This window comes from Elephas maximus, chromosome 3 (genome assembly GCF_024166365.1).
Source record: "Elephas maximus indicus isolate mEleMax1 chromosome 3, mEleMax1 primary haplotype, whole genome shotgun sequence".
NCBI lineage: Eukaryota > Metazoa > Chordata > Mammalia > Proboscidea > Elephantidae > Elephas > Elephas maximus.
In genome coordinates, this window is record NC_064821.1 from 2,951,168 (window position 1) to 2,965,124 (window position 13,957).

At 43.0% G+C, this 13,957-nt stretch overlaps 2 protein-coding genes across 2 annotated transcripts in view; both read left to right on the top strand.

Moving 5' to 3' along the window:
- Positions 1 to 13,957, top strand: part of SF3A2 (splicing factor 3a subunit 2) — a 113,307-nt gene that overhangs the window by 35,606 nt on the left and 63,744 nt on the right. The gene's annotated exons all lie outside the window — the stretch shown is intronic.
- LOC126071872 (zinc finger protein 420-like) overlaps positions 1 to 13,957 on the top strand; it is a 33,263-nt gene that overhangs the window by 13,902 nt on the left and 5,404 nt on the right. Inside the window, exons 2-3 of the mRNA XM_049876270.1 lie at positions 12,649 to 12,775; positions 13,854 to 13,914. Coding sequence (XP_049732227.1) covers positions 12,649 to 12,775; positions 13,854 to 13,914 — 188 coding nt within the window. The remainder of the gene's footprint in view (positions 1 to 12,648; positions 12,776 to 13,853; positions 13,915 to 13,957) is intronic.

A 13,957-nucleotide genomic window follows, 5' to 3' on the forward strand; every position in this document is an offset into this window, starting at 1 on the left:
CTGTTTAACTTCTTCAGGAATTACCGAATTGTTTCCAACACCATATGCACCATTTTACATTCCCACTAGCAGTGGACGAGGGTTCTTTATTCTCCACATTCTCCAAACCACTTGCTATTTGTTGTTTGTTTTTGTTATAATAGCTGTCTGCCTTAAGCTGGGTTCCCTAGTGAAGCAAAACCAGTGAAGCGTATTTATATACAGAGAGAGCTACAAGCTCAAAACTCAAAGTGAGAGCCTTGCTAGAACATCCATTTATATACTATAGGCAGGCTGCACCCCCACAGAAACTCCCTTGCAGCTGATCGGCTGCTCATAGCAGATCTTTTCATGGAGTTAATTACATCGTTACGTAACTGTCAAACTGTATCATAACTGCCAAACCACCGAGAATCATGGCTCAGCCAAGTTGACATATAATCTTAACCATCACAGTCTACCCCTTGAAAATTCAGCACCTGTACATATCTTCTTAAACCATACATAATTTCTAGATAAAGACAATAACAGTCATGCTTGTACGTAACATGGTACAATAAACATGTACAACTGAAAACACACTAGCCCAATTTACAGCTCACATTTTTTAAGTGATGAAACAAAATATTTGATGCACACATAGAAGGAAGAAATATTCATAAAAGAGTCCTCATTTCTGCAACTGGTTATGTGATTGTAGCTGCTATATAGAAGTGCCTTCTTCCACCACCCATTCATTTCCTTTACCTTCAGCAAGCATCTCAGCTGGTCGTGGTTGTTTGCCTCGTGGGGTAACCCAAACCTTAATTCCTGAAGGGCCTGAGCCATCAGTAGTCATGTCAGAATTGGGTTGCTGTAGTTTTCCATTGGCTATAGTCACAGGGCATGATAGTACTAAGAGATGCCTTAAGGAATCTCCTGTATTCCGTGCATAATCTCCTTTACCTCTATTATGTAAAAGCAGTCTGATTGCCCCTTAGTAATCAGGATCAATCACACCAGCCACTATGATAAGTTCCTCCTTTGCCTGTTGGTCCAGAGGCATGAGGAGCCCAAAGCGGCTGGGTGACATTCTTAATTTCCAGTTCAGTGGAATCAGTCTTATGTCTTCAGGTGGGAGCATTCCTCCCTTTGGAACTAAGACCTCTAGACCTGCAGAGCATAGGGTCACGGGGACAGGAAGCAAATACTTTGAGTGGGTCACTAGGGGTAATAGTGAGTGGTGCCAGTCCCATTTCCATCCCTTAGTTCCTGGCTGTGGGAGAAACACCACCATATATTGTACACTGGTTTAAAGCTTACACAGCTTCCAGGAGAATATTTCCCCAGCCTGTTAGGTATTGCCACCTAAATGGCACCGTAGTTGTGTCCTTAGAAGGCCACTTCATCATTCTGTCAAGCCAGCTGCTTCAGAATAGTGGGAAACATGGTAAGACCAGTGAATTCCATGAGTGTGAACCCATTCCTGCACTTTATTTCCTGTGAAGTGAGTCCCTTGAACCTAGGCGATACTGTGTGGGACACCGTGATGGTGGATAAGGCATTCTGTGAGTCCATGGATGGTAGTTTTGGCAGAAGCATTACATGCAGGGAAGGCAAATCCATATACAAAGTAAGTTTCTATTCAGGAAGAAGAAAACAATGCCCTTTCCGTGATGGAAAGCAGTCCAATGTAGTCAACCTGCCACCAGGTTGCTGGCTGATTACGCCTGGTGTCATACCAGGGACTCTGTTGGTTTCTGGTGCTGACAGATTGGGCACTCGCAGTGGCTGTAGCCAAGTGTGCCTTGGTGAATGGAGGTTCGTTTTCTGTGCCCATGTGAAACCTCCATCCCTGCTGCCGTGGCCAATTTGTTCATGAGTCCATTGGGCAATGATGGGAGTGACTGGGAAAAGGGGATGACTTGTCTCCATAGAATGCATCGTCGTATCCACTTGAAATCATCCTCTGCCAGTGTCACCAAAGTGAGCACTCACATGAGACACAAATGTCTTCGCTTCTTTGGCCCATTCAGAGAGGTCTGTCCAAATAAATACCTCTACCCCCTACCTCCTCGTCACCAATTTTCCAATCATGTTCCTTTCAAGACGCTATTATCCTGCTAGATCATTGGCTACAGCCCGTGAATCAGTATACAGTTGTACACCTGGCCATTTCTCCCTTCAGGCAAAGGGAACAGCCAGGTGCACTGCTTGAAGTTCTGCCCATTGCAAGGATTTCCATTCACTACTGTCCTTCGTCTGGGTACTGTCCTTCAGGGAGGTCCCAGGAAGGGTTGCAGTGCTGCTGCTGTCCACTTTCAAGTGGTGCCTGCATATCACACAGAACCATCTGTAAACCATGCACGACTATTCTCTTCCTCAGTCAGTTGATCGTTAGACCCTCCCCGTGAGGCCGTAGTACAGTATGGAATAGGGCAGGTAATGTGACAGGAGTGGAGACCATGGGCATTAGGCCACTTTCTCATGCAACCAACTTGTTCATTCAAGTACTGCTCAGGCCCAACCTCATACATACCTCTTCTTTAATGATGGAGTCCTGCTGTGCACATCCAACTCTATGACTCTGTGGGTCAGACAACTCCCAGTTCATGACGGGTAGCTCAAGCAGCATGATGGCTTGGTGACCCATAGTTAAGTGTTCAGTCTCTACTAAGGCCCAGTAACAACTCTAAAGCTGTTTCTCAAAAGGGACAGTAGTTGTCTGCAGAGAATGGGAGGGCTTTTCTCCAAAACCTTAAGGGTCTGTGCTGTGATACACCAATAGGGGCCTGCCAGAGACTCCACACAGCATCTCTATCTGCCACTGCCACATCAAGAACCTTGCACAGTGGCCTGAACCTGTGGCAGAGCCTTGTTCTGGATCCAACTCAAAACTTTTTGAGTCATTTGATAAATTGGGTATATGCTGCTTCCAAATCCAAAGAGACCTACCAAGCATTGTGCCTCCTTTCTCGTTGTGAGAAGGGCCAGATGCAATAACTTATCTTTCACTTCAGAAGGAATATCTCGACATGCCCCACATGACTGGACCCCTCGAAATTTCACTGAGATTGAAGGCCCCTGAGTTGCTGTGGAATTAATTGCCCACATTCTAGCACACAAATGTCTTTTACCAATTAGTCCAGCATCATTGACTTCTTCCTTTCTAGGTCGTCAGCGTGTCATCAGTGTAATGGATCAGTGTGACAAGGGATGGGCATTCAGGGTCCCTACAGACTCAGTTATGACATAAGGCTGGAGAGTTGATATACCGCTGAGGTAGGACAGTGAAGATGTATTGCTGGCCTTGCAGGTTGAGGGTAAACTGCTTTGGTGGTTCTTTGAAACGGGTATGGAGAAACAGGCATTAGCCAGATCAAGAACTGTATACCAGGTACCAGGACATGTGTTAGTTTGCTCAAGCAATGAAACTACACCTGGAACAGCAGCTGCAGTTAGAGTCACCACCTGGCTAAGTTTTTGATAACCCGCTGTCATTCTCCAAGATCCACCCGTTTTTTGCACAAACCGAAGAATCAAGTAGAATGGGAATGTTGGGGAAATTACCACTTCTGCATCATTCATGTCTTTGGTGGTGGCGGTAATCTCTGTACTCCCTCCAGAAATGTGGTATCTCTTTTAAAGTGTTGAAAAGCAAGGATGTCACCTTGAAGTCTAAGGTGCGCCTGACCCAAGCAGTGGTATTTTCAATTGCCTATTACACATGCAAAAGCTGGACAATGAATAAGGAAGACCAAAGAAGAATTGATGCCTTTGAGTTGTGGTGCTGGTGAAGAATACTGACTATACCACGGGCTGCCAAAAGAAACCCTGGTGACGTAGTGGTTAAGTGCTACGGCTGCTAACCAAAGGGTCAGCAGTTCGAATCCACCAGGCGCTCCTTGGAAACTCTATGGGGCAGTTCTACTCTGTCCTGTAGCGTCGCAATGAGTTGGAATTGACTCGACGGCACTGGGTTTGGTTTGGTTTGGTTTTGCCAAAAGAACAAACAAGTCTGTCTTGGAAGAGGTACAACCAGAATGCTCCTTGGAAGCAAGGATGGCAAGACTGCATCTCACACACTTTGGACATGTTATCAGGAGGGATCGGTCCCTGGAGAAGGACATCATGCTTGGTAAAGTAGAGGGTCTGTGAGAAAGAGGAAGACCCTCAACAGGATGGATTGCCACAGTGGCTGCAACAATGGGCTCAGGCATAGCAACGTTTGTGAGGATGGTGCAGGACAGGGCAGTGTTTCGTTCTGTTGTGCACAGGGATGCTATGAGTCAGCACCAACTCAACAGCGCCTAAAAATAACAGTATTTTGTCGAGGATTTTTGTGCCTGTCTTCACCGGATACATTGTCATTTTCTTTTCTGGCCATGTCTGTGTCTTCCTTTTGTACCAGAGTAATATTCACTTGATAAAATGAGGAAGTGTTCCCTCACCTTCTAATTTTGGAGGCGTTTGAGATGGGCTGCTGTGACTTCTCTAAATGTTTGATAGAATTTAGCAGTGAAACCATCAGGTGTGGTGACTTCATTCTTGGGATATTGTTGATTATTTACTCGATCTCTTTACTTGGTATAAAAACCAAAACCAAACCTGCTGCCATCGAGTCAGTTCCAACTCATGGCAACTCTATATGACGGAGTAGAACTGCCCCATAGGGTTTCCCAGGAGTGGCTGGTGGATTCAGACTGCTGACCTTTTACCTAGCAGCTGCGCTCTTAACCAGTGCGCCACCAGGGCTCTCTACTTGGTATGGTTATGTTAACATTTCCTAAAGTTCTCACGAAGTTAATTCTGCAAAGTTCGTTTGTTTGTTTTGGGGGCGGGGAGCAAGTTTTTCCTGGGGGATAGAACATGGAGCTGTTCGTGTCAGCATCTTGCTAACGTGTGTCCCTTTTCTCTCATCTCTTTATTTTTTGATATTGTTGTGTTTGTATATAAAGTGGGTTTCTTATAGACCAGATCTTTTTTGTTTTTTCAGTTGTTTTATTTAGACAAATTGTCAACATAGCTGTATTTCTCTCTGCCTTGTTTGTTACTATTTGCTACTTGTTGCCCCTTGTTTCTTTTTTTATGCTACTGTTTTCTGTCTTATTTTAAAGATCATTTTATGTGATTCCGTTCTCTCCATAATTAATTATATATATTATTTTTTAAATTTTATTTTAGTTGTTGCCCTAGAGTTTACATTACACGTAATTTATAGCTAACCCAAGTCCACTTCGAAATTATTCTGTGCCACTTCACAGGTAATGAAAGTACCTTATATCAGTATTTCCAATTCCTTTCTGTTATCCTTTGTAGAATTGCCAAACTTCATTTCACTTGTCCATAAGATATGATCGCCATAGCCATTGTGACTGTGATTATTTTTAATAAAATGTTATCTGTTAGATGAATTACAAACAAGAAAGATAAAAGATTTTATTTTACTTTCATTTCTTCCTTCTCTAATGCTCTTCCTTTGTTTTTGTACATACAAAAGCACCTATGAAGAACTTCCAGTAACATTTCTTGTGAGACAGGTATACTCTCAACAAATTCCCTCAAATTCACTTGTCTGAAAACAGCCATGTTTTTCCTTCATTTGTAGAGGATAATTTGCTGGCCACAGAGTTCTAATTTGGTGTGTTTTTCCATGTAATGCTCACCAGTATTTCATGTCACTCTTCATGATAGCATGGCTTCTGAAGACAAGTTTGCTGTACTTCTTAATATTTTTCCTGTATAGGTGCTTAGTTATCTGGTGCTGCTATCACAGAAATACCATAAGTGTATAGCTTTATCGAATAGAAATTTATTCTCTCAGCCTAGTAGGTTAGAAGTCCAAATACAGGGTGCCAGCTCCGGGGGAAGGCTTTCTGTCCCTGACAGCTCTAGGGGAAGGTCCTTGTCATCAGTCTTCCCTAGTAGAGGAGCTTCTCAGCACAGGTAACGCTGGTCCAAAGAGGGTGCTATTCTCCTGGCTGTTTCTTAGTGTTATGAGGTCCCCATGTCTCTCCGCTCATTTCTTTCTTTTGTATCTCAAAAGAGATTGGTTTAAGACACAATCTTGCAGATTGAGTTCTGCCTCATTAACATAACTTCTGCTAATCCCACCTCATTAACATCGTAGAGGTAGGATTTACAACATACAGGAGAATCACATCAAATGACAAAGTGGTGGACAGTCATACAATACTGGGAATCACGGACTAACCAAGTTGACACATTTTGGGGGGAATCCATAACAATAGGTAAGGTTTACTGTAGCCCCGTCTTAACTGTGGGGGATACGTTGCAAGATCCCCATGGATTCCTGAAACTGTGGATGATACCGAGCCCTATATATACACATGGAAACCCTGGTGGTATAGTCATTGAGTGCTGTGGTTGCTAACCGAAAGGTCGGCAGTTCAAATCCACCAGGTGCTCCTTGGAAACTATGGGGCAGTTCTACTCTGTCCTATAGGGTCACTATGAGTTGGAATTGACTTGACAGCAGTGAGGTATATATACACATGTGATGTCTTTGCCCCTCAGCTCAGCCTCACCCCACCCCTCCTGTGCCTCCCACACTTTGGCCCCAAGAACCCACCCAACAGCTTCACCTCCCAGACCTGAGACCCCTGCCCTGCAGCACTGCCCCACCTGCACCTCCACCTTCTCCCCAAGTCCCTGGCCCTGCCCACTGTACCCAGTTCCACACCATGGTCCATCCCCAGACAACACGTTCCATTCTGTGTGCAGAGATTGGCCAAGCCAACCCATCCCCAGAAAAGGAAGACTAGGAGTAAAGGTCTGAGAACTCTGGGGAGCTGGATCCCGGCAGCCCCCCAGCAGATAGGTGTGTGCAGCAGAGCAGTGGCTCCAGCCAAGGCTGGGACTGTGGTTGACTGCAGGTAACTGAAACCACGGAACGGGAAACTGCATATAGGGGGGACTACCGTATTTTCGTTCTGGTTTCTTTCATGATTTTCTTGGTAGTCTGCAGTTTAAGGTATAGATATTTTGTATTTATCCTGATTGGTGTTATTTCAACTTCTGGATCTGTGGTTTGATTTCTGTCGTTAATTTTGTAAAATTATCAGCCATCGTTAATTTAAATATTATTGTTTCTCTTCATTTTCTCTTCTCCTTTTGGTATTTTTATCACCATATGTGACAACTTCTGTTTTAGAGTTCTTGGATATTCTGTTCCCTTTTTTTCTTCCCTTTGCATTTCTGTTTTGGATGTTTCTGTTGACTTATTTTTAGCTCACTGATTCTTTCCTTGACTGTGTCCAATCTATTGCTGATTCCATTAATTACATTTTTCATTTCTGTGATGTTGTTTTTGATTTTTGTTAGACTTTCTCTTTTATTATCCATCTGTTCTTGAATGTAGTCTACTTTTTCTGCTGGAGGAGGCCTTATCTTATGAATAATAGTTGTTTTACATGCCCACTCTGATAATTCCAAATTCCCTGTCATATTTAAGTCTGTTTCTGATACTTACTTTGCTTATTTAATCTGTGCTTTTTGTCTTTTAGTTTACCTTTTAATTTTTTGTTGAAAGATGGCCACTAGGATGGTTATAATGTTTTTAGTAAAAGAGTCTAGTTAATTGGCCTTTAGTGTGATGTTTTATGTTTATGTGGCCAGAAGTAGGCTGTGTTTCTTGTAGCTGTGGGTGTGAGGGGTTAAAATTTCAGCTGGGTTTTTTTTTTTTTTTTCTCCCTTCTTGTCTTTGGGTTTTGCCAGAGACTTCTTAAATAAGATCTTGAAACTAAATTTGTTTCAGTTTTAATCCCCTTTTATTATTACAGGATCCCTATTGATATGGTGGTATACGTGTGGGGAGAGAGGAAGCATTCAGTACTCCTAGGATTGGGTTTCAGTCTTTTAGTGAGCCTGATCTTCTCACTTGGCGCCTTCACAACAGCTTCACAGCTCTCCTCTTCTTCCCTTAGATGAGACAGAAATCCTAGATGGAATTGCAGTTGAGTCTTTCCTTATCCCCATGTCGTGGGTTGAATTGTATCCACCAAAAATAACTTAACTTGGCTATGTCATGATTCCCAGTGTTGTATGATTGTCTCCCATTTTGTCATCTGATGTGATTTCCCTAAGTGTTATAAATCCTGTACTATGAAGTTAATGAGATGGATTAGTGGCAGTTACATTGATGAGATCTACAAGATTAGATAGCATCTTAAGCTGATCTCTTTTGAGATATAAAGGAGAGGAACAAGCAGAGAGATGGGGGACCTCATATCGCCACAAAAACAGCACCGGGAGCAGAGTGCATCCTTTGGACCCAGGGTCCCTGTGCCTGAGAAGCTCCTCAACCAAGGGAAGATTGATGGCAAGGACCTTCCCTCAGAGCTGACAGAGAAAGTCTTCCCTTGGAGCTGATGCCCTGAATTTGGATTTGTGGCGAGAGAATAAATTTCTCTTTGTTAAAGCCATCCACGTGTGGTATTTCTGTTGCAGAGGTACTAGATGACTAACACCCCAGATCATTTTGACCCTTTTTAAAACCCCCAGTTGGTTAAAGCTCTGGCGAAATAATATCCTTTGAGGGCAAGCCTTCTTAAGGAGAACAGAATGTTTTGGGTGTATTTCAAAATGGCTCCTTTTCCCTCTCCCTGTTGGAAGCACGAGGGATTTTTTTTTTTTTTCTCAGTCATCACGATAAGAATCTGCTAGGGCTCCTGGAACTAAAACTTGGGAATGTGGGGGGGGGGGGGGCTTCCCTGTGACTGGGCATGCTAGTATTTTTTAACTGTGAAGCGGATCTAGAGTGAGTCTCGTGCTGTTAGTCAATTCAGTTTAAGTTTTTCTCCCCCAGTACTGGCTTTGGCAGCAGCTTCTCCTCCAGGGCTTTTTCTTTTGTAGAGTGTCATTCTCTGTATTTGCCTGTCTGTGTCTCTAATTTTGAGGGAAGCATTTTGCCCTATGACTTCAATTCTCTGTTGGATCTGAGAAGAGTTGTTCATTTTCAATTTGTTCAAGATTTTTTCTCATACTGAGGACAGGAATAATAACTTCCAAGCTCCTTGCCAGTCTATAAATGTAGAGTCTTTGGTTTTTTTCTATCCTTAATATGTGTTTATTTTCATGTTTCTCTATACTTTTTGTTTATGATGCTTTTAATTTTCCAGAGTCCCAATTTATGTTTTAGCCTATTGCTGGTGAGCTTTTCTTCTTTTCAAGGAATGAGCAGTGTTTCTGCCCTCTTCTGGGCTTGCAGATCATTGGACCCCTTTGGATCTTGTGTCTTGTACATTGGGACTTGTTGAAGTTGATGAACATCTGAAATCTATATTGTTTATTTACTGTCCACATCCATAGACTTTATGATCTATGAGCATTTGATTTATTCTATATTTGCTCACTGAGTCTTATCTTGTTTTGTTTTCTTTCAATATATGTAGATGGGCTACTAGATTGCACTGTCTGGATTGTTGTAGCCCTTGAATCACTTATGTCCTATTACCGGCTGGTTTGGGCTGTTACCAGATATATAAGCCTAAGAGTCCTTTCACTGTTCTTGAGTAGGATCTGATTTTGGGTCATCAAGTGTGTGGTGCAGACTGTCACCTATCCACCTAGAGAAGTAGTGGTGATAGTTGTGTGCACCAGATTCTAGTAGCAGCAGGGGTTCACACTCCGGGGGGGGCAGGATGCTGACAGGCTTCCCCCAAGTGCCAGTGAGGTAGGTGTGTCTCTATTCCTAAAGCACTTTGGTGAGTGGGCTCTGCAGCTGTACCTTAGACCCCTAAGGCAGGAGGCTAGGTGGCCTGGGGGGAGCTTCAGCCCCCAGTTCCCTGTTGTGGATCAGTGAGGGCTCTGTTGAATACGCAGAGGTATCAGACCTGGGAAACTTGTCTTTCCAGTAATCCGCTAGAACAATTATAGTCCGATCCCTATCAGAATTGCCTTTGCATTATAATAGCCACCTTGTTCCCTGTAGGGATAAAAGCCCAAGACTGTGGATCACATATGTTTGGCTGGAGCTGGTTCTGTATTTTTAGTCCAATTAGGGAAGGATTTTTGGTCCCTGGGTTTTTTGTAGCTGCTTCTCTCAGGCCAGGAGAATGGGTTAGGAAAAGACCAAAAAAGAAAAGAAAAACCACAGCGCACTTCACTCTCTGGCTCAGGAAATTCGAATGTTAATGAAGCCTCCTGGGAAGGAGGGGGAGAGATCAGATAAATAGGAGAGAGTAGCACCCCGGAATATAAACAAAGTTACTTATCTTGTTTGGTGATGACTGTTTTATCTGAGATTCCCGAGGGGTGTGTAGCCTGTGTGCATTGGCTGGGTCGAGATTTGCCCCCGAGGGTCAGGCCCGCGTCCCGTGCTTGTGCTGTCTCAGAAGCCGTGATCAGTTCCTCCGCTCCCAGTCCAAAGCCCAGTGCCAAGGTTCCCCGGCTGGGACGCCGCACTCCAGGCTCCAAAACCAGTCGCCGCCTCCTGGTGGCTTTTCCTCCTGTCAGCCGCGTCACTACGCTGCCTGCGTGCACTGGCTGGGCTTCCCCCGAGGTCACTTCCGGGGGCTAGGGTTGCGTCCCGTGTTTGCGCCGTCTCAGGATGCCGTGCTCAGCTCTCCTGTGCCCAGTCTAAAGCCCGGCGCCAAGGTTTCCTGACTGGGACGCTGGCTCCAGGCTCCAAAAACAGTCGCTGCTTCCCCGTGGTTATTCGTTCTCTGTCTTTGTCACTCAGGTCAACTCTTTAGATCTGTGTTTGATGGGCAGGGTTCGGAGATTGTCATGTATGTGATCGATTCACTTGTTTTTCCGAGTCTTTGTTGCAAGAGGGATCCAAGGTAGCTTCTACCTAGTCAGCCATCTTGGCCCCGCCCTTGTCTCTATGAGCATTTGAATATTTCTCTTTTCTTCATTGCTGTATCTGCTGTGCCCAGATATGAAGTAGGCTCTGTGTAAATTTTACCTAAATCATTTTTTTATTAAATGAAGGAGCTGGAGATAAGGACCTTAAGGCAAGTGTTTTGCCTGAGAACACAGATCTTTCCTGGGAGGAAGATCTCAAGGTTGTCTGAATTGAGTAGAGTGTTTCCTTTCTGTCCTTGCCATAGTACCCAGTCAGGCTCTAGATCATTTATGTTGTTACTGCAGAATAACAGCCAGGATAATAACACAAGTGTATGCATATGAACAGAAATGGAGTTGTGAGGAATTTAGACTTCTGGCTCATCTGCATTCTAATTGGGCAACACTGAGCACACAATCAATTATCTCTTAAGTTTCCTGAAGTAACTGTGAACCTATTTCAAATAATGTGTGTTTAATAGAATCATTGTAGCTGGTGTGTAATAGTTTTTCTAAAACCTTTCCCATATTGTAGTTGCTCAATCAATGCAACATTTTATCATTAAAAATATTGTAGTAATGTGTATTACAATTTTTGATGACTTTGAGCAACATAACCTGGCTCCCTGCAATGGAGGAGACTTTTGAATTTTGCTTGGGGATGGAAGTTTGTTTTGACACCATCATACCAAAAATAACTGGAGATGACCTAGGCAACTCACCCCTGCCCTGACAAGAGAAACATAGCTATCCTGCAGCTGCTCTGATGTTCAGTCCCATTTCAGCATCAGAAGTGTGATATGGTAGTCTTTTGTCTCCTTACTGATGTGGAAGCCAGTCAGGTCTAATCCTTAGTGGGCCCTACAGCCCAGACATGTTCCAGTAGGCCCTACAGTTCCAGACATGAGGGTTCATGCAGTCATATGCTCATATGCCTTTTAGGAGCTTCTGAGGTGAAAAAAAATTGAAGTAGAACCTCCACAGGGCCGGAGTGTAAGTTTCTTAGGATTCTTGGGCAAATTAACTGCTAAACTCTCTGCGCTTAACTTACTTACACAATGGGAATCTTAACCTATTCATCATAGTGAACAAGAGGGCACGCTATTATGGCCTTGGCAGAAATAGGGGATACGTTTGTTCAGTGATATGGTCACTAATAGTTGGCTCAAAAATTTGAGAATTGTGTGGACATCTAGATTGTCATGTTCTGTCTCTCACCTGAGGTCTGCTAACTTTCTAGTTCTCTTGTCTCTTTCCACAGAGTCAGAATGACAGTGCAACTGTGGAGTTATTGAAAAAGTGGTAATAGACATATAAAAATTTATAATTCTTAGATTATCCATTTTTTCGGCAGGTGGTCTTCTCACCTACTGTTGACCTAGGTTGCCTTTTTGTGTGGACCTCTAGACCTATTATGCCTGGTGAGGGACACAAGGAAGAACTAGCAGTCACTGATTCCTAGTTACTAATATTTCATCTTGCTTCATGTTTTGTTGAGTATTCTGCCAGGTCTTATGGAAGAAGGTGAAATTGTGGAAATAGGTCTTTCATTTGTAGAGAATTTCCCTTGTCTGTGTTCTGGCTGTTCTGGAACATAAATATACCAAGGAATGAGATGGGAATTGGAGTGTCAAACTATGGAGAGAGAAGTTCCATGTGTTAGAATTATTGTTAAACCTATGAGATAGAATGGTAAGAGTCAGGATGTAAATGTAGACTGCAAAAGGAAGAGGCTGATGGGCAAACTCTAGAGTAGAACGTAGAAGCTTCTGTGACCTTTCCATGAATTCTTCATTTCCTGCACTGATAACCTCACTCGAGTCTTCACACACATTGAGAAAGATGATACCTTGCTGATCCAGAATATGTGGGATGTTTTAGGACTCAGTGGTGTTTGAGGATGTGGCCGTGGACTTTACCCAGGAGGAGTTTGCTTTATTGGATTTTGCTCAGAGGAGACTCTACAGAGACGTGATGATGGAAACCTTCAGGAACCTGGTCTCAGTTGGTAAGGAGGACGTCAATTTTCTTAAAATTTTTTTTTTTCTATAATGAATGAATATATTTTACTCATTGCTGATGTTTCACGGTTGGAGTTGAGAATGAGAATATATTGGAACACATGGTGAACATTCACTGCTGTAATGGAGCTTAGTTTGTAGAGTCTTTCCCCTGAAAATGAAAGTCTACCTGTTAAACTGACTTTGTATTTCTTTTCTGAATATAAGCCTTGACAGTCTTTTAAGTGTTGTAATGGTGCACAGTGGCTTCAGGGATCACTTTGGACTTAGATTTGCGGATTGGTACCTCAGAGTTTTACTGAATTTTTTACAAATTTAAGATGATGTTTTGCTAAAAATAAAGTCATACCAGTTCATCTATAGAGACTCTGGAGCCCAAAGTATTGGTCCAATGTCAGGGAAATGGTGTCGTCCACTGTCTTCCCTCATAATCTGCCATTCCCCGTGAACACCGTATCAGTCACATCCATTTATTCTCCCAAGGAGAGGTCTAAGGAGAATGAGGTGCCACAGTGTCAGGAAGCACGAGGGAAGCAAGGATCCTTTGGACGATGAACCCTTGAATAAATCAACGTGAAAAACTCTCCCGGTTTGAGGAGGCTAAACTTCCACATGTACCTGAGCTTTTTTTTTTTTTTTTTTTTTTTTTTTTAGTTTCCCTCAGTCTTCTCATAACTTCTGTGTTAATGGAACAGATCTTCCTTGTTTTTTTTTTAACATTACCTATGTGCACATGCATAGTTTGCAGGCCGTTTCTAGTATGTTTTCTAATTACACCATATTTATAATGCTGTCACTTTCAATCATCAAGCAATTATTTTTTAGTAAATTGCATACCTTTTCTGACCATTGCCAAGTCCTGGAAGATCCAAGTGCCTCAAAGTCTTTCTGCGTTCACAGGTGCCTTTTTCCTCATAAAAGTTCCTTACCATTCTGTTTCATGTTGTGATACTCCACTTAAAATTATTGGGTCAGTTTCTCAACAGGTTAGTAAAGGACAAATGGTGTCCAGTGAACATTCAGTAAAGCGATTCATAAAAAATAACTCCTGGTACTGCATTTTAGGAGACATCTGTGAATTCCATGGCACTGAAGAGCAGCACAACAACCAGGGGAGTTACGTGAGGTGAGTATCATTCATATTAGTGTGAGTAGTACTTGAAGAGAGA